The sequence below is a fragment of the Filicampus tigris genome, chromosome 15 (assembly GCF_054856515.1).
Source record: "Filicampus tigris isolate MCC_2025a chromosome 15, RoL_Ftig_1.0, whole genome shotgun sequence".
Taxonomy (NCBI): domain Eukaryota; kingdom Metazoa; phylum Chordata; class Actinopteri; order Syngnathiformes; family Syngnathidae; genus Filicampus; species Filicampus tigris.
The window spans coordinates 8,976,482-9,003,181 of record NC_141231.1 but is presented as its reverse complement, the minus strand read 5'-3'; the positions used below and the strand labels follow the sequence as shown (position 1 = coordinate 9,003,181).

The 26,700-nt window shown below is 41.8% G+C and overlaps 2 protein-coding genes across 3 annotated transcripts; both read right to left on the bottom strand.

The window, feature by feature from the left end:
- Positions 1 to 362: 362 nt before the first annotated feature.
- snx24 (sorting nexin 24) lies at positions 363 to 6,427 on the bottom strand. Its single transcript, XM_086053839.1, has 7 exons — positions 6,153 to 6,427; positions 5,277 to 5,360; positions 3,639 to 3,743; positions 2,906 to 3,000; positions 2,757 to 2,786; positions 2,598 to 2,662; positions 363 to 2,245 (listed from the first exon to the last, which is right to left on the bottom strand). The coding sequence occupies exons 1-7, from the start codon at positions 6,219 to 6,221 to the stop codon at positions 2,175 to 2,177; spliced, it is 519 nt and encodes a 172-aa protein (XP_085909965.1). The 5' UTR covers positions 6,222 to 6,427; the 3' UTR covers positions 363 to 2,174.
- Positions 6,428 to 7,473: 1,046 nt separating this feature from the next.
- Positions 7,474 to 15,043, bottom strand: loxa (lysyl oxidase a). Of its 2 annotated transcripts, XM_086053406.1 has the most exons (7): positions 14,304 to 15,043; positions 13,149 to 13,257; positions 12,636 to 12,767; positions 8,952 to 9,108; positions 8,238 to 8,333; positions 8,040 to 8,155; positions 7,474 to 7,963 (listed from the first exon to the last, which is right to left on the bottom strand). In XM_086053406.1, exons 1-7 carry the CDS (start codon positions 14,908 to 14,910, stop codon positions 7,957 to 7,959), a joined length of 1,224 nt encoding a protein of 407 aa, XP_085909532.1. In that variant the 5' UTR covers positions 14,911 to 15,043; the 3' UTR covers positions 7,474 to 7,956. The 2 variants fall into 2 exon arrangements, with proteins under 2 accessions (XP_085909532.1, XP_085909533.1); XM_086053407.1 differs by lacking the exon at positions 7,474 to 7,963 and having other exon boundaries at positions 8,036 to 8,155.
- Positions 15,044 to 26,700: the final 11,657 nt, after the last annotated feature.

Genomic DNA, 26,700 nt, shown 5'->3' with positions numbered 1-26,700 from the left:
GTAGCATGTGTGCCTCACAGTCAGGAGATCTGGGTTCTAATCTCATGTTCTTTCTGTGTTACTGTAGGTTTTCTCCAGGTACTGTAAATTGGCTTCCTCCTACATTCCAAAAACATGCATGTTATATTAGGTTCGGTGAAGACTAACCTGCATGCTGTTCACCCATGACCCAAAAGGAGCACTATAGAAAATAGATGGCTTGATGAATTGACGCGTGGCGTTTCTTAGAGCAGAGGTCACTGTTTGAGGAAATTCGGTATAACAGGTTGTAATACAAACCTCCATACTGTGAGTAATACTTTGTCAAGCCAAAGCCTTTTTAGTCACTTTTATAAGAATAAAAAAAAAAAAAGCCTGTGATGTCAGTAACATTGTGGTTTTAATCATAAATTAGTCAGTTTCATCCATCCTATGGCACATTGGGACGCTTCACACATCAGAGCAGAAACAGTACGATAACCCCTACTTGAGAGTACACTTCCACCAGGAGGATTTAGTTCAATGAGTCAGTACACACACTGAAGATGAGGTCTTAGAAAACTCCTGTGTCGACATGTGACATCAATTCACAGATTCAAGTTCACATTGACTGCTTCCAGGACATTATTTACTCTACATATAACAACATACAGGAGCAGCTCACTAACTTTGAATATTTCATTTCAGTAGTTCAATTCAAAAGGTGAAATTCATTTTTTAGATTCACTACACTCCGAGTTAAATACTGTGTGCCGTATTTTAACAAAGAAACACATTGACCATCTCAAGAAATTTCATTTGAAGCAATCAAAATGATTTTTTAATATAGAAGTTAGGCAGGGACTTGCCCTTCTGAAAAGTCACTTTTTGAACTGAACTGTACTATTGCAATTCATTGAGATGCACATGTGTGACAAAGTGCTTGATTTCATATTGCACAAAATGTGATACTAACAACACCGCCTTCATTATTTGCTTCACTTTACTGGTACTAGTGTCATATACTGGCCATTAAGAACTGAGTGTTAAAAAAACCTTTTTTTTTTCTTCAAAAACTCAGAAAAAATTCATAATCTCATAGCTTCAAGTACAAAATGAAATTAAGGTCAGTCTTCAGGGTTTAAAATGAACCCAATGTCCCTTTAAAGTCCTCTGTGACCCTGGTGCTGGTATTTTAAAGGGAGTGGCGCCTCCCTGCTCTGCATATTTTTTTTTTTTACCAGGAGGCCCTCAATGCTTCATTTCTCATGTGGCTCCCCAGAGCAGCTTGCTTCAATCGTTTTAGGTTAGCCAAATGAATCTACCCACAACCACCGTGATCTGCCTTTTTTTCCCCAAACTTCAAAAACCTGATTATGAATATAAATTTCACAGTATGTACAGCATGTTAAAGACCGCAAACGACTATTTTGCTGCTTCAGTCACTTAAAACTTCTTGATTTACTTCATTTATCTAATTCAAATGACTCAGATCTATGATGAGATTAAAGTTTAAGCAAAATATATATATATCCTGTAGTTTATCTTTAAAGAGGAAGTCGACGCAACCAATTTTTTTTTTTCAAGAGTATGTTGTATGCAAGCCCACTAGTTGAAACAGGGCATTCTGATGAATATTGCGTTTGTGAAATACGTGTTAATCCACTCGTTTTTAGCCATCTCTGGGGGCGGCCATTTTGTCTTCTGTCCACTGAAAATGACATCACAACTGCTCACAATGACCAATCACGACTCAGTTTCAGAAACCAGGTCAGCTGTGATTGGTTGTTGTGACCAGTTGTGATGTCATTTTGTCGACAGAAGACAAAATGGCCGCCGCCAGAGATGGCTAAAAACGAGTGCATTGTGGTGATTAATTTATATTCCACAAACACAAAATTACACCAATCACGGCTCACTTGTTTTCTGAAGCTGAGCCACGATTGGTCATTGCCTGAGCCCATTTGTGATGTAACTTTCAGTCGACAGAAATGATAAAATGGCTGCCCCCTGAGGTGGCTAAAAACGGGTGGATTTCTCATATTCCACAAAAGCAATATTAATCAGAATGCCGTGTTTCAACTAGTGGTCCTACATAGAACATAATCTTGAAAAAAATATGTTTGGGTTGACTTCCGCTTTGGGACAATGTAAACAAGATTTAGCTTCTCTAAGACTTGCTTCCAGGCAGACCTTTTTCCCCGCTTTTTGTGGCTCTACCTGGGTTGGAGATCAGCATAGAAAACTCCATGGATGACACCTTCAATGACAATATTTGAAAATGCGTCTAAAAGCCAGAAAGGAAAGGAGAAAAAAAACAAAAAACACTTAAAATCAGGGATTAAAAAAATACAGTACAAGTTTTATGAGGGATTTCTTTTGCATATTTTGTTATAAAAAGTAATGAATAAAGTAACACTTACTAGCCCAATAAATTATATACACCTGTCATGATATTTATCGCCAAAGAGGTAGTCAAAATATTAGAAACAGCTCTTGAAACCACAATAATAAACACATTGCTAATGAATACCTCTTTTCACTGTGAGCACTATTATCTTTGTAAAGGCAGAATGTGTAATAGAGCTCATTAGTTTGTGCATGTGTACCTAAACTGTTGCTGCTTGGCCTGAACTCACCGTGCGCATCCGGCAACAAGAAGGGGTCATTCAGAAACACCATGACGGGCTGATGTGAAAGTTTACTGCAAGTCACACAAACAAACCAGCAATGTCATTTTTTTAATTAATTTGAGTGACTATTAATTTTATATGAATAATACAACAGAACTGACTCACCTCGATTCCATGGAGTCTGTATCGAAAGACCTTAAAGAAGGCAAAACGGAGGGTAAGGCACAAAGCCTTCTAGTTGACAGACAAGTAACTTGACATAGAAAGCCACAAAAACAAGCTTTTTTTTGGGTCCGAATTCAGTTTCTACTTACCCACAGCTCTCTGTCTTTGGCAGGGAGGGGAAATGGCGGATATTGAGGAAATCCAGGAATATTTTTGGAAGAACCTCATTCTCCATAATTATAGTCTGGCAAGACAGAGAAAACAGCACAAAAAAACCCACAGCATTGTTACCCTGCATGGCAACTTGTTCCGCTTTTGATGACCACAGGCACTGCCAGTAGTTCCAGCACCATAAATATTCAATCATCATTCATCAATATTTTTTTAACTAACAAAGAAAATAGCTCTCTGCAATATTGTACTTTATAATCGCTCACAGTAGTAACATAATTAAATGGAATGTAAAGAATGAAACAGTTTATGCATCATGATTCCATGCTTCAATACCCGATGACATTGTGCTCCTTCTGGTGTGTGCGCCTTGGCCACCAGGGGGCAGTAAAGTACAGCTATACGATAAAGAAGAGTTTTGCAATGAAGTGACTGATGCAACGTTTGTTTTCAAATACCCATTGCTGAAAGAGTTATAAGTATGTGCTTTGATTAAAAACGTATAATTCTCTTTGTTTTGTGATTAAACTTCAATTTGGAGTGACAATAAACAGCCCAAAGCAAGCACCCTGTATTGAATTTTTCACTAGATGCTAGTTGTTGTAAAGTTAGGCGCCATCATTTCAGTTCATTTTGATCTCAGGTTGAGATCTCAAGTATTGTAGCAAATTCACCAAATGGTGGACAAGCAGGTGTAGTGCTGGTGAGTACCTGCAGGTAGAGCTCCAGTCCTTGTCTCCTCTGCTCCAGCACTTTGGGAACCCAGTTCCTCACATGCTTGGATGGCAGCTCTGGCGGTTTTATGCTTTTCTTTAGCTGGGAACATGAAAGAGAACATAAAATAGAGAAAAAAATCAAACAAACAAACACACAGAACATTACATATTTCAGGTTGTTACTGGATTTCACTGTCTTTGATTACTAATTTATCCCATTTCAGATTTTTTTTTTTTTTAATTTGTTGCTTCTTGTTTAGACTTATTCTAAAAATTTAAACGATAGGATTTTTCAATTGTTCAATGAATGACATGCATCTTCCTCTGCTGGTTGATTTATTCTATCTGTAATGAGCCCTATAAATATACTGTTATCATATTATTGCAACCTTCTTGTCAATAATTTATGGCCAAACCAGGCCAGGGGCGAAAGATGATGCAAAGAGAGACGTGCTTATGTGAACAGCAACAAGTGTTCTATTGAGAGGCCCTGTTTAGAATCAAAAGTGGGAAGAGGAAGTACTTATAGCTGAGAGTGCAAACAAATTAATGAACAGATTTTTTTTTAGATTTCCTGTGTGCGCTCCACAATCCAAACGGTACGGCGCCATTGTCTTCCATCATCCTCAGGAATGCAATTTGTTTTTGAGGAGTTTATTTTCTCTTTTTGCAGTTTTAGTCATGATGATGATCATCATGAAATCCAGGGGTTAGCCGTTAGTGATAGAAAGGCCTTCTCTGCAGGCTTGAAAACTATCAAAGTCCAATATTTACACTGGCCAATATTTGCAACCTCACTTCTAATATTTGTTCTATGAAATTTCATTAATTTATTTCCAACAATATATTCTCTAAATTTCATAGCTTTTCACCTGGCTACACTGCTTCTGGTACTTCTATGTGCATGCAAGATTTTTTTTTTTTGTCCAATCAGATTTCAGGCTCTGTATGCTGCCATGTCAATTTAATCTTACCAGGCCCCCGGTCCATGTAACTTGAACTATATGAGCGACGGGACTGTTTTTTTAACCAAAGAAATTCAAATTTTGCCTCATAGGACCAGCTAACTGGCCCACAATAAAATCAGATCAGAGAATGCCAAATTTGACTAGCACAATATGTTTTGGTTTTTATATCATATCATATCATATTATATCATAAACGAGTTCAGAGGGTGTACCCCACCTACTGCCCGAAGAGAGCTGGGATGGGCTAAGCACACCCGTGGTAAGGATAAGCGGTTCGGTTGATGGATGGATGGGCATATATATTATGTTATATTATTGATAAATATTGATTCTAAAAACTTATGTCATTCTCCATGACCTTGTAATTTGCCTTTTTAGTGTTAATTACCTATAATATTGACAAATGAACAGAAATACAGCACTCTGCTTCCCCGCCCCCACTTTTTTGACACTTCACCATTGGCAGATGTCTGCTCTTTCTGCTTCGTAATTAATATTTCCGCCATGAATTATATGGTGTTAATAAATGATGAAAGATAAAACAGCAATCCAAGAAGAAAGCCTGTACATTCCACCCAAAATGTCACATCGCTTGACTAAACATTTCCTAGTCTGCTTGATGAAGTCATACCACATAAGAAGTGTGTGATGCTTGATCGACTCACCATTTTATGCAAAGAGTGGAATTCACTGTAGCGTTTCTCAACAGCATGTTGCCTTCCGCTTGTCAGCACGTCAATTCGAAACACCTGAAAGAGAGGAACGACCATGAAAAAAAGGGGATGTTTGCATCCTGACCCACTTCCAGTCAAATTAGAATTTGCTGATGTGTCAGTGATTATCAGGAGGAAACATGTGCCGATGACGGTTAAACTTCCTCCCGTCAGTCCCACTCTTCCCTACTTCTTGTGAAAATGGAAAGTTACAATATAACGAACATACGCGCAATACAAATAGTCACAAAACCTCAAACAAAACCTTTGAAAAAATACCCTTTAAATGACTGTTTCCCAGTCCGTGTTCTGCCAAGGCACCCATATTAAAATGGAAATAATAGGATCTGGGGTTAGGGTCTACCATTTTTAGATAGGAATATGACTGCCTGAACCATACACACACACAAAACACTGTTTGTGTTTCACACAATGAAAAGGACAAGAAATTGGAATAGAAAATATATACCAATTTTGTCAATCGCAATTAAATATATCAAAAGCACCACAGCAGGAGAGAAATCCCCTCAATTTCGGAGTTAATTACCGTGTGCTTAATGAACGTTATAGTGCATTCTGGGAAACGTAGTTTTCCCAAGTAGAAACCCAGTTATTAAGCGACACTCTGTTTCTACGATTAACTGACTGTTGTGTCCTTCATCTTAAACCTTCAGTTTGGAATGGCATGCAATCGGGATTGTTGTTGTAATAATGTCAACGAAACAGGGCAAGAAGCACTGACAATGTGTAAAAATCTCCATAGTATAAATAAAAAGGATACATTTCACTGCGAAGAGAACACATATCACAAAACAGATACAAGCTCACCGTGTAGCCCCTCTCGATGTGGTTGTTTTCTGAACGAAAGGACGGAATGGACACGCTGATAGGATGCATAACGACAACTACTGTACAACTTAGGTCCTGAGCAGCAACATTTAATAGACAAACACACTCGCGTCGGCTGACACTCTTGCGCGTACCCACGCACGGTTAAAGGTAACACTAGCTAAAGGGCCGCGTAATAAATCAAGTACGCTACGTTGTACTTGTGAAGGTTGTGTGCTAGCTCGCTCCTCTCGAGGGGACTCTACGCGGGGTTTCGTGACGTTAAAAAGACACAACATATCCCACAATGCATCGCGTGTTGGATACTTCTCGCTGGGGAGCCAGACCACATCCGGGTACTTAGCTCATAGCAAACTAGTACAGCTATACAGTACTTGGCTAATAAATACTAGTTAGATACTGGCATTGACTTCCATTAAAGTCTCTTTGTAAACTCAAGTACAGTAGTTCTTCTTCTTCTTCTTCTTCTTATTATTATTATTATTATTATTATTACGTGAGCATGAGAGTCTTTGAAGATTTTACTATTATTATTATTATTATTATTATTATTATTATTATTATTATTATTATTATTATTATTATTATTATTATTATTATTATTATTATTATTATTATTATTATTATTATTATTATTATTATTATTATTATGGACCACTGTCTCTGTTTGAGGACAGACGGGTCGATTGTTGATGACGCCAGATGTCCGCAAGGAAACAAGTGCTCATCGAAGTACTGTACCAGTAAACGCTGAACTTTCACCCAAAATGTTTCACAATGTAGTTTCGTTAGCGCCCTCTAACGGCGAGAGAGAGAGAGAGAGAGAGAGAGAGAGAGAGAGAGAGAGAGAGAGAGAGAGAGAGAGAGAGAGAGAGAGAGAGAGAGAGAGAGAGAAAGAGAGAGAGAGGGAGAGAGAGAGAGAGAGAGATAGAGAGAGAGAGGGATATCCTTATTATTTGTTGATACGAGGTTACAGTACTATATTGAACCACAATGAACAAGAATATAAGATACATTTATAATAAAAAGTAGATGGATGATGGATGGATATCTAATGTCAATACAATTTTACAATAACTATATTGTACCACATTAGAAGAAAATATGGTTTATATTTATAAAATAAAACGTCATAAAATTCAGTTTTCTATAGCTTACATGGCATACAACACATGGAGACAGAATAAGCATTTCCTCACACACAGCAACACGCACGCACGCACACACATACACGCGTACACGTGTACACGTGTGCACACACTTGGAGAGAAAAAGTGAGTCAAGTCACTTCAAATCGATATTTCTTGCAAATGATACATTATCACAAACTTTTATTCAAATAAGACTAGTATTGAACACATTTTGATATAAAATAAAACATCTGGTACACTTTCATTGTGATTTAAATATAAGGCATGTTGTTGAAATATTTGTAATCAATTGTCATTGTGACGATTTTAATGTTTTTTATTACGATACTTCACAGGGAAGAAGAGAACAAAGTAAAAAATAGAATATAAAATAAAGAGCCTGTCAGAAGTAAAGGAGAAAAACTGAAAGAAAGGAAGGGAAAGTAACATCCAAATCTTAAGAAAACCATTATTGAAGGGAGTAGTGGCATGCAAAGAAAATCATTTCTATTTATCTCAAAACTATATATAAACTATGAGTACTCCGACATTTTAAACTGTGTTAAACTGACTCCTTGTGTTTTAAATACGTTCATATGCAGTCATCCTCATGTCAGCCACACAGCTGACATGCCGTGAACGATTCTCTTCCATTAATACCTGAAAAGTAACAATGAATCATGATTAGAAGGATACTTAAAGGATCATGGGTAAGGTATGGCGAATCGGTTCTTACGTCGCCATGTGGCAACCGGACAAGTAAGCGTAGTTGCCCGTGTAGCGGACATCACAACGCACGATGTTGTTGGTGTAGTCTTCCTCTGGCACCTGATAGAAAGGATTCACGCTGACCTGCGGACAAAAAGCGAAGAAGATAACAATGACGATGAGGATCCAAGAAATGCGTTTTTGGTGACGTTCCCATGCAGCACACCTTCAGGACGTAATTGCCCGGTTTCACGTCCGTGATGTCAATCCACTGGCAGTCGATGTCTGCATTGTAGGTGTCGTAACATCCTGGACTCAAACCCTGGATAGAAGACAGCACCAATATGAATGATTTGGATAAACAATGACTGTTAGTTACATGACTTTAAAAGCAATTCTAACTGTCAGAAGAATATGTGTTATGCAAGCTCACTAGTTGAAACACTGCATTCTGATTAATATTGCATTTATGGAATTTGTGTTAAGCAGCAAAATCCACCCGTTTTTAGCCATCTCAGGGGGCGGCCATTTTGTCTCTTGCTGTCGACTCAAAATGACATCACAGTTGCTCAGGGCTCAGGTAACAATCGATCTTGGCTCATCAGAAAACAGGTGAGCGGTGATTGGTTGTTACCTGAGCACTGACCAACTCTGATGTCATTTTCAGTAGACAGCAAGTGACAACACTGAGATGGACAAAAACGGGTGGATTTTACCACGTAACTTAGTATTCCACAAACACAAAATCAATCAGAATGCCGTGTTTAGAGAGTGATTATTTTACTAATACGTTTTTATTGTCAATAAATCAACTAACCAAGTATTTAATGACGCAAACAATGACAACATAATGGCAACAAATATCTCAGTACTCTCGATGATGTAAATGCTCGAAGCAAACCACACTTTGACCACCACTGCATTAGCTTATCATCAGCACCTGAGTGTGTGAGGTACACGCGTAGCGCCGGTAGTAGCCGTGGTCACAGGACGTGTCCTCCAGGCAGAAGCTGACTTTATGGCCCTCTGCAACCGACCGCTGCGTGGTGGAGTCCAGCAGCTCGTAACGACTGAACTCGTCCATGCTGTGAAAGTGCCTGTGGGTCCACACCGCCGTTTTATTATATACTTCTTCTCAATACATACATTCTTTAACACCTGCACTGTCTAATGCAGTGATTCTCAAACTTTTACTGCGAAGTCCACCTCAAAAAATATTTACCTGTAGCTCACCATGTTCACCCCTCAAAATAAAGTGTACTTAAATAATGATTCAATGAATATTGCACTTTACATTAAAATTTACTGAAATATTTTTTAAAGATCGAATGCAAATCGTCACTGTCCTGTGAAAACCACTTTATGTTAATTTTTTTCATTTTTCTTATTGTTCACCTGAATGGGGTTTCCGCATTACAGACATCGCATGTGAATGTGAAAATTACCCCAAAAAATCCATAATTGGACTTACGTTTTTCACAGCGAGGCGACAAAATGTATTGTACTGTACTTAAAGTGGAAGTCAACCCAAATATATTTTTATCCAAAATATGTTCTATGCAGCCCCACTAGTTGAAACACGGCATTCTGATATATTGCTTTTTTGGAATATGAGAAATCCACCCGTTTTTAGCCATCTCAGGGGGCTGCCATTTTGTCATTTTTGTCGACTGAAAATGACATCACAAATGGGCTCAGGCAATGACCAATCGTGGCTCAGCTTCAGAAAACAAGTGAGCCGTGATTGGTCGTTACCTGAGCCCTGAGCAACTTCGATGTCATCTTCGGTCGACAGAAGTGAAAAAATGGCTGTCCCCTTAGATGGCAAAAATTGGGTGCATTTTGCTGCTTAACTCATATTCTACAAACACAATATTAATCAAAATGCTGTATTTCAACTAGTGGGCCTGCACAGAATATATTCTGGAAAAAAAACATGTTTGTGTTGACTTGCCCTTTAAAAGTTAAATACAACTGAAACTACTTAAAACTAAAGCAAAGTTTAAAAAAAAGTATCACACAAGAAAATTACAAAAAAGTTCAAACAGGATGACAGATAATTTAATTGCACAGGTAGACATAATGTTGTGACCATAATTCAAATCTACTCGCATAAAGTACCTTTGACATAGGTTTGTTCAATGCAGAGATCATCTGACTTTGGAACCCCAAAAAATTCAACACGGCTTACATCAGCAGTGTTTTGTAGCGCGGCCAAATGCTCACCATTTAGGAGGATTTGTACAGATGACTTTTTTCCCTCCTCCACACATAAATTTGGAATGAGGTCATTTTTTTGCGTAATCGAGAACCCAGTTAATTTTCCATTAGGGAAAAGTGCTCATTATGGCTGTTAGTTTTACAATGGCTGCGTCTGTCTCGTAAATGAACAGGTCATGTGAAGTTCGCTCACATTACCTTGTGCAATCAATCTTAAGAAAGCTTACAGGAAGCCGTGACTTGTTCTGATTGAGAAGGTAACAATGGGGCAGAATTTGGCCATTTTTCCCTCCCTCCGATCAAAGTCAGCAAAGGCCTGACCTTGGGATTTCTTTATTACCGTGAGCGATTATCCTGCGGTGTAGGTTGTGTCAAAAGTGATTTTTCCTTCCCGAGCTGCTCAGAAAACAGTTGGGACCGAAAATTGTTAATGGTAAACCCGTTCAATAGTTACAAGCACAAAATCAGTGGTTGGTTTCCCGGTTTTTACCAAAGATCCATTCATGATCTACTATGTCAGTGGATTGGGATATTGGGATTTACCTTAATCTGCAAATATTTATCATATTTAAGTGTTAATTTAGCAAATTTCACCAAAACTTGAAGGTGCATTTTCTCATAGTATATTTGAGAGCTAATATGTTCAAGCAGCACAGTATAACTTTGCAGTGAATCTAAAGTGGGGTACACACAGACTGATAATTGTGCCAAATTTGAGCATTTTCCATTCCTTAAATCAGTCAAATCAGCAAAAGCAGATTATCGTCCTCTCTAAAGGATTAAGCAATTATTCTGTGGTGTGAGGTTTGTTAAGAGTGATTTTTCTTTCCCAATATGCGGGGAAAATGACTATCATATTGTTAGAACTGTTCAATATTTACAATGGTTAATCTTTATGTGTATAACTGGTCCATGGACTCTATGACTGTGAAAGGAAAAGGGATTTGTGTTGGATTACCAATATAGTTACTAAATAAGATAACAGCTAGCCTAGTGTCATCTATTTCTTCTTCTTGGTATTTTCTGGCAGTCTGAATGTCCTGTATCACACCATGCTTCCTCCCACAGGTCAGTTTTGGTACTACAACAGATATCTGATGTACACTACAGGATGAAACTCACAGTTGTCGGAGATTATGTCGTTATGTGTGTGGTGTGCTGTGTTGGTCATCTGGAGCACAGCACACGCCATAAAAGCAGTAAGCCCACATGCTTTCTTGTCAAGGGTGGGGGGTCTCTTACTTTTAAAAATCGGTTCAAGATGTTGAAAACCGAAATGTTGGTTGTGTTATGTTACGAGTTACGTTACGAGACTGTGTCCTACTGTCTGATGTGTGCGTTGTCTCACACTCGATAGACTGTACATTGCACATTGACTGGATGGCCAGTAATAACCCTATTGTAGCACACCCTCTAATTTAGCTATTTTTAATGTGATCTATTTTTCTACCCTTCTATTGTATGTATTTATACTTTGCTGCTCCTTCATTGAACAAACACAAATCATTTGTGAGTATTGAGAAAGCTTAACTCACAACCAAAAGAACATTTAATTTTTTTCAGAAAATTGCCATCCATCCATCCATCCATCCATCTATCTATCTATCTATCTATCTATCTATCTATCTATCTATCTATCTATCTATCTATCTATCTATCTATCTATCTATCTATCTATCTATCTATCTATCTATCTATCTATCTATCTATCTATCTATCTATCTATCCATCCATCCATCCATCCATCCATCCATCCATCCATCCATCCATCCATCTATCCATCTATCTATCTATCTATCTATCTATCTATCTAACCGATTCTCAAAGTGTGGTATGAGGGCTCCCTCTAGTGTTATGCAAAATAACTGCTACCTAAGTACAGCTCAGTTGTATTGAACTTTTTGTTTAAGAACTGTTTTTCTTTAAAAAATATATATATTTTGGAACAATTTTCATTTAACTTTTGTGTGCAATACATTTTAATGAAATCATTACATTTTTTTTTATCTGCTCATATTCAAACGCAGTGTTACCGGCGAAGTAAACTCCAAATGTTTTTTTACAAAATGTTGTATGCACTCCCACTAGTCTAAACAGGGCATTTTGATTTATATTGCATTTGTGGAATATTACTTTAGCAGCAGAATTCAGAATTGCCCTATGATATTTTAATGTGGGCCATGATGATGAAACTTGGAGAACTAAGTATTTTTTAGGTGGTACTAAGTTTGAGAACATCCAAAAGTAACAATATTTTGAAATAACCCCAAACTTTTTAAGGTAGTATAAAATAAAGACAGGGCAAAGAGTACTTCCTCATCCTGCCCCTAAGTACCTCTAGACCCAAAGAACCAGATCCTGTACTCATTGGGGTGATGAGCCACTATAATGTGTGTCTACCCACTGATGACAACTGTGCCATTCCCAGGCGTAGCGTGGCCTGCTGGGCCGGAAGTCAGCGGTGCCCTGGTTCTTGACTCTTTGGGGGAAGCGCAGCAGCATTCGGGTGTCATAGTCTCGGGCCGAGTAGGACGAGCTGCCAAGAAGAGAGAATATTTGTTTTTTTCCAACATTGATGTCCTAACCAGAGGTGTAGCCTCTGAGGGAAAACAGCCTGAGCTTAAATGGCGGGTGGAAAATAATAGCACGCAGGCACATGGTTGTTTGAGTTCACTGATGTGTTTACCATTCCGACTTCTTTTCTTCAGGCAAACTATGATTACATTTACTCCGATCCATCCCTACAGGCCGGTCATTGGCAGGAGTTGGCTCGTTTTTCCTCCTCTCACAGACTCGCAGGGGCAGAGCTTAGCCACAAGCACTTTAAAGTCACGGCTCTGACTCTGAATCACACTAACTGCTATGTTGTTTTGTTTTATTTCAAAACCGCCCATGGCTGAAAAAGTTAACAGCCTACCTTGACAAACAGTTCTCCTCAGCTGCGCATCTGAGGTTGTACATGGGGGTGCTCTGCACATAAGCAGCAGTCTGAATGTAGTATGGGTCAAGCACCAGGTCTGGAAGACCTGCAACAAAGACATTATGATTTAAATTGAAATGCATTTTAAAAGATACAGTACGGGACATGATGTAACTTACCAACGCCAACATTTATGAGCTCTAATACAAGAACTGACTTTACAAAAAATACATTACGATCCAATGTTATAATATGTACACCATTGTGATTGTAGTGAGCGCTCTTTCTAGTAATTTAACCGCCGTAATATGAAAGTTTTTAATCATTAAATTCCAGTCTGCAGTACAAGTAGGACATTACCGCCACCTACTGGACGCAGGCGTTGAACCTTGGCAGAGATCTGCGTTCTCGCATTCTTGTTATCTTTGTTATGGCAGACATTTGTGATACAACGTTGTATTTTAGTATTTTCTTTAGTATTATTTATTTCATAATATTCAATATCATTATAATTCCATGTTGGTTTAATTAATTAATCGTGTTTTGATGTGAGTTTTATTATTTTTAAAAATGTAATTATTGCATATTTATTGTATATAATTTTACTAACATTCGTTTTCTCATACATTACTATGATTTGAACTGTTACATGAATACATACAATATTCATATTTATTATTGCCTTTTATTTATTTTACTGTAATTTTATTTTAAAAATCATTTTTAAATGACATTTATTTTTTATATTAATATTTCTTTTTTTCATTTGTAGTATTCAACACGTTATATTTTTATGTGTTATTCCCTAATGAAATGTATTTAGTTGAATTGTTGTTTTATTAGATTGTGCAAATGTTAATGCTGCTATACCATAACTGATATCTGCAGAATAATGTATTGTTGACATTTTGCCTGCACTACGAGGTAGGAAAAGGTCAAAATATTAGAAACAGACATACAGACACGTACACACACACACGAGCGCGACACACACACAAACACATTCAACAATAAACTTTTTAAAAATGTTTTTTTAAAAATATATATATACCGGAGGTTACTGGATCATGTAGGTGTACATAATAAAGTGGTCGCTGAGCTGAACATGTATTCATGTCTCGATGGTGTCCGGAACCGAGCCCTCACTCTTACCGTACTGATGGTACCTTGTGCCATATCCCGGTCTGGATGATCTGGACCCGGGCCTCTCGTACACGTCGTAGTAATTGTAATAGGGGTTGTCGTGATCCATATCGTAGGACTTGGACCGGTCGTAGGGGTCGTCGGCGACCATCGCGTCCTCCCTCCTGGGCTGAGGTGGGCTCACGGTCAACTTGGTGTCGTTGCTCCGCTCGCTCGGGTGGTCCTGCACCGGGACCTGGACCCGGCGGTGCTCCCTGCCTCTCACCAGCCGCTGGAGCGCGGGCGGGAGCGCCTCGGAACCCGAGCGGGCAGCGGCGGGCTGCTGCGGGGTGTCCGGCGCCCGCTGCTTGGCGTCGCTGACGATGGTGATCGGTTTCTGCTGCACTTGCTGCTGCGGCGCGCCGCGACGCCTGGCCGGCTGGTACTCGGCACCGTGGCTTAAAATGCTGAAAATGTTGCCATTGTGAGACCACTGCAGTGTCTGCCTAGGAGCGGCTCCAGGGTTATTCCCTTGGGGGGGTGCCGGGTGCCTCTGGCAACGCGCACCGCGAAGGGTCAAGACTAATAAATAGACGCACACGAATGCGAAAAGCGGCGTGCCAATGCGTAATCCCATGTTGGACTCACTCTCGACCCTGGCACTTGTCTTAGTTTTAATTTACAAATCCACCATGTCAATTGCAAAGCTGACGCGGAGAGCACACACTAGGCAAGGGAAAGTGTGAAAGTCACATCTCTCCACTCCTGCAGCCTGCACATGCACTTAGAGATGAGGAGGAGGCGGAGTTGTGAGTTGGCATTATGGGATGATTACACAAGTCTGTTACTAGTAGTCATATAACAACTGAATACGTGACGTCTGTCTGACCCTGCTTGGTCAATTAAGTGTCTTTGACTTAGTCTTTTCTTTGTCATTTTTGAACTTCAAAGCATACTATTAGGATTTAATAGAACAGTCAGCACATTTCATGTCACAAATTTTGGCTTGCAAAAAGCAAAATAAACTGGCCAAGTCAATTCTCATAACTTGAAAAACTGTAGTAAATTAGGTCTATTGTAAGTATATTGCTGTCCTACTTGACCATATCTGTACTTTATACTCTTGGTCAAAATATGCTTGATATTTTTGTCAGCCTCTGCAGAAGTCAATGGGACGTTAAAACGAGATCTGAAGAAATGGGTTAGAAATGTGGATGCTGCCTGCCGCTATAGACCCAAACACACACACGCCTCTGGATGCATCTTACTTTTATTGAAAAAAAAAAAAAAAATTACATATCAATGAATTTTAATTCACTTTTTGATGTTAAAGTCAACTTGCATTGGGACCAAGTGGTGCAGTGAACCAATAAGGATTATTGTTCCACTACACTTTGATATGTACTGTATGTGCTCCGCAATGATGTTGGGAGTTCCGTGCTTATTTGTTCCAATCAGACTTGGAGTTTCTCGGCAAGTCTCCATAATAGTCTTTTAGAGTTGGTTTTAAACTCCACTTTTGTCAATTGCTTCAAGGCACAACTAATAATGCATCCATGTTCTATTGTGCTGGTCCTCATTAGGGTCGTGCGCAAGCTGGAATGTTTCCCAGCTGAATGTGGGCGAGGGGTATACCCTGGACTTGGTCATAGGGCAGTTACACTGTAAAAAGAATAAAAAAAGCAAAAAGGGTGAACTCAAAATTTTAAGGTACCAAACTTCAATTAAAATGTAAGTTGGGCAATTCAACAAAATATTTTACATTTTGTTGTTGGCATTTCATAAGAAAGAAATAAGAGGTTATAGAACCAATCGTCCCTTGTATTGTATCCCAATTTAAATATATTTAAGTAAAAACAACTCAACAAATTCTTCTCTCTTCAAATTTCATTAGTATTTTTTTTTTAATGATGCCTGGAATTGAGAGGAAGTCAGTCATTTCAGCCAATTTAGGTGAATTCCAGGGCTTGTACTTTGACCAACTTCTCCAAGGGAATTTGCCCAAATAAATTGCAATTGGAAACAAGAATCCAAGACAGCAGTTTGATGCTAAATTGCCAAACTTTTTGCCAACGCCATATAACATGGCAAATGGCAAAAGCATTGCGCCAAAGTTAGTTAAATGACCATTTTGTGGATTTGTCATGAAAAAGGGAGCTTGAGGTTAGTGTTGTATTTTATTTTTCCATGTTCATGTATTTTAGGATGCCTTTTTTAAAGCAATTGTTATTCAACATAAATATTAGTCCCATTAAAGCAGTATGAAAAATGAAAATCAACAATCACTTATGCTGTCATACTCTATAACTACAGTGGAATCTTAATTTAATGGACGCAGAACCAACAGATCCCGGATTCCGTCCACTCAAAACGCCACTTCTAAAGTCATCATTTAAATCTGTTTGTTCCATAATTGAACACAATTGGCCGTGCCGCTTTGTGTTGACAAAGACTGATTATATGTTTCCTGGATTCACTGCGCTCGTCATAGACGAAGGCGTGGCATAGCTCAGGCGGTACAGTGGTTGTGTCCCAAGCCAAAGGTTGTGGGTTCGATCCCCGGCGGTTTTGACCTTCTTGTGTCCTTGAGCAAGATACTGAACCCCCAGTGGCCCCTGATGCTGCGTCAGTAGGTGAATGAGGGGTCAGTGTTAAAGCGCTTTGAGTACCTTGTAGGCGGAAACAGGTTAACAAACAGACTTACAGTAGACTAGAGCGGGCCAAGAAACACAACGAGATGGCGGCCATGTTAGCAGGGGCGGATTTCCCATCGAATGCAATACATGGATATACGCGGCGGCCATGTTAGTTTGGGGGAGTCCCTTCGAATGTAATTGGGTTCGGTGATGTCCATGCACATGTATGTTTAGCATCGCCACGGGCACAAGGCTCAAAATAAGAGTGTTGTATAGGCATATTTATGTCTGTTGTTTTTACTTGAGCAAGTAGTGTACACATCTCTCACACATGCTATTTAGTACACCGTTGCTTTTTTGTAAAGCCCTCATCTTTGGTGTACAAAAAAAAAAGTACCAAATAATAATTTTGCAATGTACTGGATGTTTTTAGGCCACGGAAAAAGTACTCTGATGAAATGGACAATCGACTCTAACAGACAACCTCTCCCCCCAAATAATCGGCCAAACCAAATAAATTGAGGTTCAACTGTATTTTTATTTAATCGTAGTTGACAAGTGATCAAATATCTGGGGTTCAATTGCCATATAAAACTTGCTATATATTATGTTTGAAGACTTGACAACATCTTCTAAACTGGACTTTGCATTACTGAGTTCTGCTGGCAGGGTGGCCACATTAAATTTAAAACGGCTTTGCTAAAATCCTATAAAATCACAGTCTCAGCTGTTAACGCCAGAGCTATAATGCTCAGTTTGGGAAACATTAAAGCCTTTAATTTTCCTTTGTATAGGAAAAAAGAATCTATACAAGCCACCGCAGGCTGACTTTCGGCTCAGCTATTGCGAGTTTGGTTTCGTGCATCCCCTCACAAATCAACAGCAATTGGATTCACCGCAAACTACAGCTGCAGTAATGACATTTTGACCCCACATGCATCCTTCCTGTCCTCAAACGTACTGGCAACTGTGCGGCCACCAGCTCGACTCCATGCCTGCCAACGGTCAGTAGTTTTTAACTTAATTGCTCATCGGATGCTGGAACAGGATGTACTTGCTACGTGATTCCAACGCATCCAAAAATGTCTCGGAAGCATTTCTGCTTGTGTGTTGCATGCATTCACAGGAAATGTAGCTTTTTTGGCACGCGGTCGCTGGTCAGCACATAGCTGCAAAGGCTTTGATAGGGTGCCATCGAGCTGCGATCACTGGAGAGAGTCAGATTTGAGCCACAAGTGAGCGATGAAGGCGGATTGAAGAGTTGAGACCGTGACGACACCTGCAAGCTATTAACGTATTCGCTCGCTGCTCTCCTATTGGCCGCCAAGCTTGCGTCAACTGTGGTGTCCCCATGCAATCTTAGAAACTAGATTCCTGGAGCATTGAGAGCGATATTCTTTCTGCCAAATTTTCAAACTTCTGTGGTGTTTCTTTTTTTTTTACTTTTCTCCTTTGAGGATGACTGGAGAAAAATCACACATGCAATAACCAGTTGCTTGCTGATTTTACCAGGCAACCATTGATAAACCACTATGGCATAGGATTGGAATAGTGAGACAAAAGCGAGGGACACACATAACGATATATCGGGCCAAATTTGAGTATTTTTTTTTCTCAATTGCAGTTCAAAGATAGCAAAGGCTCAGTTCTCAAATGTCCCTTAGAGATTCTCTGGAGGGATTATCCTGTGGTGTGGGCTCTGTTAAGAGTGATTTTTTTTCCCGCCCCAGTCTGCTCAAAACAATGGTCGGGCCGTCAATTGAAAATGTTAAGCCTGTTCAATATTGACAGGGCTAATCTGCTCCAGCAGCATAGTAAAACTTGTGAGTCGCATTGGTATATAATGTAATAAGTGGTATTGGCTGCCTTGGATGCAGCAGCCAATCATATTGCAGCAGGGCATGTCATACCTAGAACTTAAGTGGGACCCATATAGTTTTGGGTCCGTGTGCACAGTGGTGAATAACAACATCTACATCACATGGACCAATGCGCAATCCGCACGTAGATACAGACAGTATCAATTGGCCTTTCATTGTTCTTCACAGAGGATAAAGAATACAGTACTGTATATGACTGTAAGCACTGTTATACTGTTTGTCTACATGGGGGGCTGCACCGTTTGTGATCAGTTATTCATTGTCTAAAGCGGTATGACACAGCCACATTGAAGCTTGTAACTGCAATGATTTTACACTCTTACGATCTGGGTAAATTTGATTAGGGCACAGGCAAACAGATTCTGAGCACATGTGCAAAAATATAAATATGAAAACAGAGGGCAATAAACCCTCTTAATCATTGTAGCAATCATTTATTGAATGCATTAATATTATTATTATTATTATTATTATTATTATTATTATTGTTATTATTATTATCATTCTTTTCAAAAAACTATTTATTTATTAAAGCGGAAGTCAACCCAAATTCAATTCATCCCACCAGATACAGTACTGGTACTGATACATGAGGTCCGTCCGCGGACATATCTAAATCACCAGCGGTGATCTTGAACTCATTTTGTATATTATAAGGGTACCCACTGACGTTGTCTGTTGCTACACTGGTCAAGAAACGTGACAATGTTCTGGTGACAGATATCTGCATCCTTTTGCGCACAGCGATGTCTCCATGCAAGATGAGAGTGTGCCACGTTTAAAGAGAACGAGAGGAGCCGCTTTAATTGGCAGTGAATGGAGTTGGCTGTGTTTGCAAACACAACGGCGCAAGCCACCATTTTTTAATTGCGGTGGCTTGTGAGCATCTGCAAAATTTCCAACATCTGGTCTAACCTGCTTCTGCACGATTAAGACAGCACGCCATGCCGGATTTGTGCCTGTCACAAAAATAGAGCCCATAGTGTTATCGTAACACTCATTAGGATTAAGTCATGCTACCAACGTAATTGCTAATGCTGGCTTGTTTACAGTGCTAATGCTAGCTTAGTTTCATTGGTGCTGCTATTTTGTTAAAGCTGGAAAAGCATTGTGACTGTTTATAATGACTACAGACTTTTATAATTCCATGCCATTATGAATGACCATGTTTAAGAACTGATCTTGTCCATGTTAGTGAAGGGCGTAGCTTTTGTCAAAAATCAGAGGGGGTGAACAGATTAGTGAAGTCAGGCTACATTAAAATCTTGTGAGTGGTTTTAAAACTGCAAATTCCAACTTTAACATACCGTAACTGTATTTTTACAATGGAAAATGCTACCAAAATAAAAAGTCATTTTGAGTGGGACAAGTTACGAACCTGACAAAATGGCCGCCCCCTGGGCTAGCTAAAAACGGGTGTGTTTCTCATATTCCATCCATCCATCCATCCATTATCTCCCGCTTATCCGAAGTCGGGTCGCGGAGGCAGCAGCTTCAGCAGGGAAGCCCAGACTTCCCTCTCCCCAGCAACATCCTCCAGCTCTTCCGGAAGGATCCCAAGGCGTTCCCAGGCAAGCCGGGAGACATAGTCTCTCCAGCGTGTTCTGGGTCGTCCTCGGGGTCTCCTGCCGGTGGGACATGCCCGGAACACCTCACCAGGGAGGCGTCCAGGAGGCATCCTAATCAGATGCCCGAGCCACCTCAACTGGCTCCTCTCGACGCGGAGGAGCAGCGGCTCGACTCTGAGTCCCTCCCGGATGGCCGAACTTCTCACCCTATCTCTAAGGGAGAGCCCGGACACCCTGCGAAGGAAACCCATTTCGGCCGCTTGTACCCGAGATCTTGTTCTTTCGGTCATGACCCACAGCTCATGACCATAGGTGAGAGTAGGAACGTAGATCGACCGGTAAATTGAGAGCTTCGCCTTTCGGCTAAGCTCCTTCTTCACCACGACAGACCGATACAGGGTCCGCATCACAGCAGACGCTGCACCGATCCGCCTGTCGATCTCCCGTTCCATCTTACCCTCACTCGTGAACAAGACCCCAAGATACTTGAACTCCTCCACTTGGGGCAGAATCTCATCCCCGACCTGGAGAGGGCACGCCACCCTTTTCCGACTGAGGACCATGGTCTCAGATTTGGAGGTGCTGATCTTCATTCCGACCGTTTCACACTCGGCTGCGAACCGCTCCAGCGAGAGTTGGAGATCGCGGCTTGAAGAAGCCAACAGTACTACATCATCTGCAAAAAGCAGAGATGCAATACTGAGGCCACCAAACCGGACCCCCTCGACACCTCGGCTGCGCCTAGAAATTCTGTCCATAAAGGTTATGAACAGAATCGGTGACAAAGGGCAGCCTTGGCGGAGTCCAACGCCCACAGGAAACGAATCCGACTTACTGCCGGCAATTCGGACCAAACTCTGGCATCGGTGGTACAGGGACCGGACAGCCCTTATCAGGGGGCTCGGTACCCCGTACTCCCGAAGCACCCCCCACAGAACTCCCCGAGGGACACGGTCGAATGCCTTCTCCAAGTCCACAAAACACATGTAGACCGGTTGGGCAAACTCCCATGCACCCTCGAGGACCCTGCTGAGGGTGTAGAGCTGGTCCACTGTTCCACGGCCAGGACGAAAACCACATTGCTCCTCCTGAATCCGGGATTCGACCTTCCGACGGACCCTCCTCTCCAGCACCCCTGAATAGACCTTGCCGGGGAGGCTGAGGAGTGTGATCCCTCTGTAATTGGAGCACACCCTCCGGTCCCCCTTCTTAAAAAGGGGGACCACCACCCCGGTCTGCCAATCCAGAGGCACTGTCCCCGATGTCCACGCGATGTTGAAGAGACGTGTCAACCATGACAGCCCCTCAACATCCAGAGCCTTTATGAACTCCGGGCGGATCTCATCCACCCCTGGGGCTTTGCCACCGAGGAGCTTTTTGACTACCTCGGTGACTTCAACCCCAGAGATAGGAGAGCCCACCTCAGAGTCTCCAGGCTCTGCTTCCTCAGTGGAAGGCGTGTCGGTGGAATTGAGGAGGTCTTCGAAGTACTCTCCCCACCGACCCACAACGTCCCGAGTTGAGGTCAGCAGCACCCCATCTCCACTATAAACAGTGTTAATGGTGCACTGCTTCCCCCTCCTGAGACGCCGGATGGTGGACCAGAATTTCCTCGAAGCCGTCCGGAAGTCATTTTCCATGGCCTCCCCGAACTCCTCCCACACCCGGGTTTTTGCCTCAGCAACCGCCAGAGCCGCATTCCGCTTGGCCTGCCGGTACCCGTCAGCTGCCTCCGGGGTCCCGCAGGCCAAAAAGGCCCGATAGGACTCCTTCTTCAGCTGGACAGCATCCCTTACCGCTGGTGTCCACCAGCGGGTTCGGGGATTGCCGCCACGACAGGCACCGACCACCTTGCGGCCGCAGCTCCGATCGGCCGCCTCAACAATGGAGGCACGAAACATGGTCCACTCGGACTCGATGTCCCCCGCCTCCCCCGGGACGTGGGAAAAGTTCTGCCGGAGGTGGGAGTTGAAACTCCTTCTGACAGGGGATTCTGCCAGACGTTCCCAGCAAACCCTCACAATACGTTTGGGTCTGCCAGGTCGGACCGGCATCTTCCCCCACCATCGGAGCCAACTCACCACCAGATGGTGATCAGTTGACAGCTCCGCCCCTCTCTTCACCCGAGTGTCCAAAACATGCGGCCGCAAGTCTGATGATACGACTACAAAGTCGATCATCGAACTGCGGCCTAGGGTATCCTGGTGCCAAGTGCACATATGGACACCCTTATGCTTGAACATGGTGTTCGTTATGGACAATCCGTGATGAGCACAGAAGTCCAGTAACCGAACACCGCTCGGGTTCAGATCGGGGGGGCCGTTCCTCCCAATCACACCTCTCCAGGTCTCACTGTCATTGCCCACGTGAGCATTGAAGTCCCCCAGCAGAACGATGGAGTCCCCAGGTGGAGCGCCCTCCAGCACACCCTCCAAGGACTCCAAAAAGGATGGGTACTCTGCGCTGCCGTTTGGTGCATAAGCACAAACAACAGTCAGGACCCGTCCCCCCACCCTCAGGCGGAGGGAGGCTACCCTCTCGCCCACCGGGGTAAACCCCAATGTACAGGCGCCAAGCCGGGGGGCAATAAGTATGCCCACACCTGCTCGGCGCCTCTCACCCTGGGCAACTCCAGAGTGGAAGAGTGTCCAACCCCTCTCGAGAGGACTGGGACCAGAACCCAAGCTGTGCGTGGAGGTGAGCCCGACTATATCTAATCGGAACCTCTCAGCCTCACACACCAGCTCAGGCTCCTTCCCTGCCAGAGAGGTGACATTCCATGTCCCAAGAGCTAGTTTTTGCTGCCGGGGATCGGACCGCCAAGGTCCCCGTCTTCCGCCGCCGCCCAGCTCACACGGCACCCGACCCCTTTGGCCCCTCCCACCAGTGGTGAGCCCATGGGAAGGGGGACCCACGTATCCTTTTCGGGCTGAGCCCGGCCGGGCCCCATGGGTGCAGGCCCGGCCACCAGGCGCTCGCCGTCGAGCCCCACCTCCAGGCCTGGCTCCAGAAGGGGGCCCCGGTGACCCGCGTCCGGGCGAGGGAAAACGTGGTCCATTAATTTTTCTCATCATAAGGGGTCATTTTGAGCCGTGCTTAGTCTGGTCCCTCACCTAGGACCTGTTTGCCATGGGTGACCCTACCAGGGGCATAAAGCCCCAGACAACGTAGCTCCTAGGATCATTGGGGCGCGCAAACCCCTCCACCACGATAAGGTGACGGCTCACGGGGGGTTTCAGAATCAAAATGAGTTCTCATATTCCACAAACGCAATATTAATCAGAACGCCGTGTTTCGACTAGTGGGCCTGCATAGAACATATTCAGGAAAAAGAATTGTTTTTGTTGACTTCATCTTTAACTTGAGGTTCCACTGTACTCAGATAATCGGAGCATTTCAGTGAGTTCCCTGTCAAGGGTTAACGCTAGCTAGGAATGGTAAATTACTCAGAGGCAGTCTTACACTTCTCAGATAACAGACGGGACAGACATCATCATCATTTACCATCACGTAAGGCTGCTGGTCCATCTTGTGCAAGCAGTGGTCCTGGATGTAAGCCAAATGGAGTCACAGAAGCTTCCACAAAAGCTTTCCTCCCTGCAGAACCTCTTGGACTGCGCACACACAAGATAAATATAAGTTTATGCTTCATAATTATACACGTGGTTGCAGATTGGGAGAAAAGCCGGAGAAATACTCAGTGGGAAAAAAAGATCTATGTAAAGTCAATATTTGAATGACCTTCACTGCTCTGCTACTTGATTGTGTTTCTCTTTTCAGCAAACACTTTATTGTTTCATTTATTTGATGATGCATCCCATGAAAGTGAAAAACATGGCTCAGCGAGACATACTGAGTCCAATCCAGCTGCAACGAGCCACTGATATTTTTTTTGCTCATAATTCACGGAACTTTCACTTCTCTCATTCCCTTACACATCTGTAAGGAATTAGCCAAGTTCTTTTGTTGCTGGAATCCACCTCAGGTCCACATTTTTGGCCATTCTATTGAGCTGCAGGAATTTGAATTAATTCATGCCTCAGATGAATTATAACTGGCAGAACATGGGGATCTTTTTTTTTTTCAACAGTAAAAATAGCCTCTGGTGTTCCACAGGGCTGTTGCGTAGGGCCACTGACCTTTTTTTGAATGATCTACCAAATGTTTGGTAAAAAGCCTGCTAGAAATCTTGTTCATATTTCAAGCACATTTCTATTTTAGGGAATTATTCAATGTTACTTACAAAATCCAATCTGTTATGATCATTGTGGCTTTTCAAAGAAAAACAACAAGGAACAATGGAAAAGGAGGTAAAAGGGCCTACTGCATTAGACGAGATTAAAGTCAAGCTGGAGAGGGGTCTCCATTTTCTCATGAACTAAATTTAACATCAATTTAAAATGCCCACACTTGGTCAACATCTGGCAGACATTTTGCCTAAACCGAGTGTGCAGACATTTTCAATTTTATTCATTGTACTTTTAAAGAGCATTACGCCATTTAAAGCCAGATAGTACAGCAAATGTGCACTTTTGGAGTTCTCCTCCACTATCCGCCCTTTCATAAGTATGTTATCTCATAAATGATGCATGGTTTTCTTCATTGTAATCCCATAACACAACACTACTGAACTAAACTACAGTAGAATCTCCACAAGTGAATTCCCCGAAAGTCATTCAATAACAAATGTAACCATTATGTTAAAAAATAAAATAAGAAAATAAATAAATAGGCATGGTGGACAACTGGTTTGTAGGTCTATCGAACAATACTACTGTTCAGGGTTCAAATCTCACCTTCCTGTGTGGAGTTTGAATGTTTCTTCTGTCTTGGTCAGGGTTTTTCCCCTGGATGCTCTGGCTTCCTCCAACATTCTAAAAACATGCATGTTAGGTTCAATGAAGACAAAAATGTTCATAGGTGTGAGTGTGAGTATGAATGATTGTTTGTCTATATCCTGGTTGGTGATCAATCCAGGGTGAGCAGAGGTTCCATTGTCCTATATCTTTGCATTTTCATTTCCTTTAAATGGGGTTTCCCATCCATTTTTAATTTGTTTAACAAAAACGAAGCCGACTGAAATACAATCAGGCCAAGCTCAAAGTTGTCTAACAGACACCGATAATTCAAATATTCCCTCCTGTTTCATAAATACTGGGTTTCCATTACTCTGAGAGCACTGTGTCAGGGGCCTGCACTGCTTGTACAGACACACACACACACGCACGTACACAGTCTGGTGGACTACGTGGCACTCTTTTCAAACCATGGGGGGAGGAGGAGTGAAAGTGCAGCCCGCCACACTTTACATATACAGTACTTGAACTCACACTGTCATGCAGATTTATAGATTTATAAAAGAAAATTCCATTGACTCTGTTTCTCTAACGAGTGGAGGAATGTGGTGGGAGATCTCATTTGCCCAATGTCTGCTCAGTGATAAAGTTGTGCGCTTGCACGTCTGTAGTAATTTATGATGTACTGATAAGTTCTGCGAGTTGGAGAATGTTCTTGAATGCTTCACAGACTATCCTTGAGGTCCAAATGGACAGCCGGTCTATTCTGGTCTGGCATTCATTCATTTGTTTGCTGAATACTAGTGATCCTACATTTCCCATAATGCAACAGGAAATCAAATCGCATTCCTGCTACTGTCTGAGTGTCTGAGTGTAAAAACACATTTCTTTTAATACATTTCCCAGCCCAAAATATGTATTTACATGAAGCTGCCTCCAGAGTTGTCAAAAATGTTGTAGTTTGTAAACAAAATTCAATTACAGCACATTCACAATATCTATAAACACGTAGGAGTAGATTAGGTTTCCCAAAGTCCATAAATATGAGATGGAAATGGAAATTAAGCCAAATGTGACTGCTTTCCAAAGTACAAAGTAGGAAGGGGGAAAAAAAGAAAAGATGGCACCATCTACAGGAAAATCTGCATTATTGCACGATCCAATATCCCAGTCTGTCATTTACATGTGCACACTGAAATCTGAAATACCGTTTCAATTTCAACAAGTTTATCATGTTAATCATGTCAAGTCATGTTTTTTTTAACATGCCCCAAGCATGGTCTTGATTTAATTTCTGGTAGTCTCGAGTCATGTGTTAAATTAAAAAGTCAACCCAAATATATTTTATTCAAAAATATGTTCTATGCAAGGCCACTAGTTGAAACAAGGCATTCTGATAAATATTGTGTTTGTGGAGAGTTAATCCACCCTATTCGAGCCATCTCCGGGGGCGGCCATTTTGTCACTTCTGTCGACTGAAAGTGACATCACAACTGCTCAGGTAACGACCAATCACAGCTGACCCGTTTTCTAAAGTTAGCCGTGAT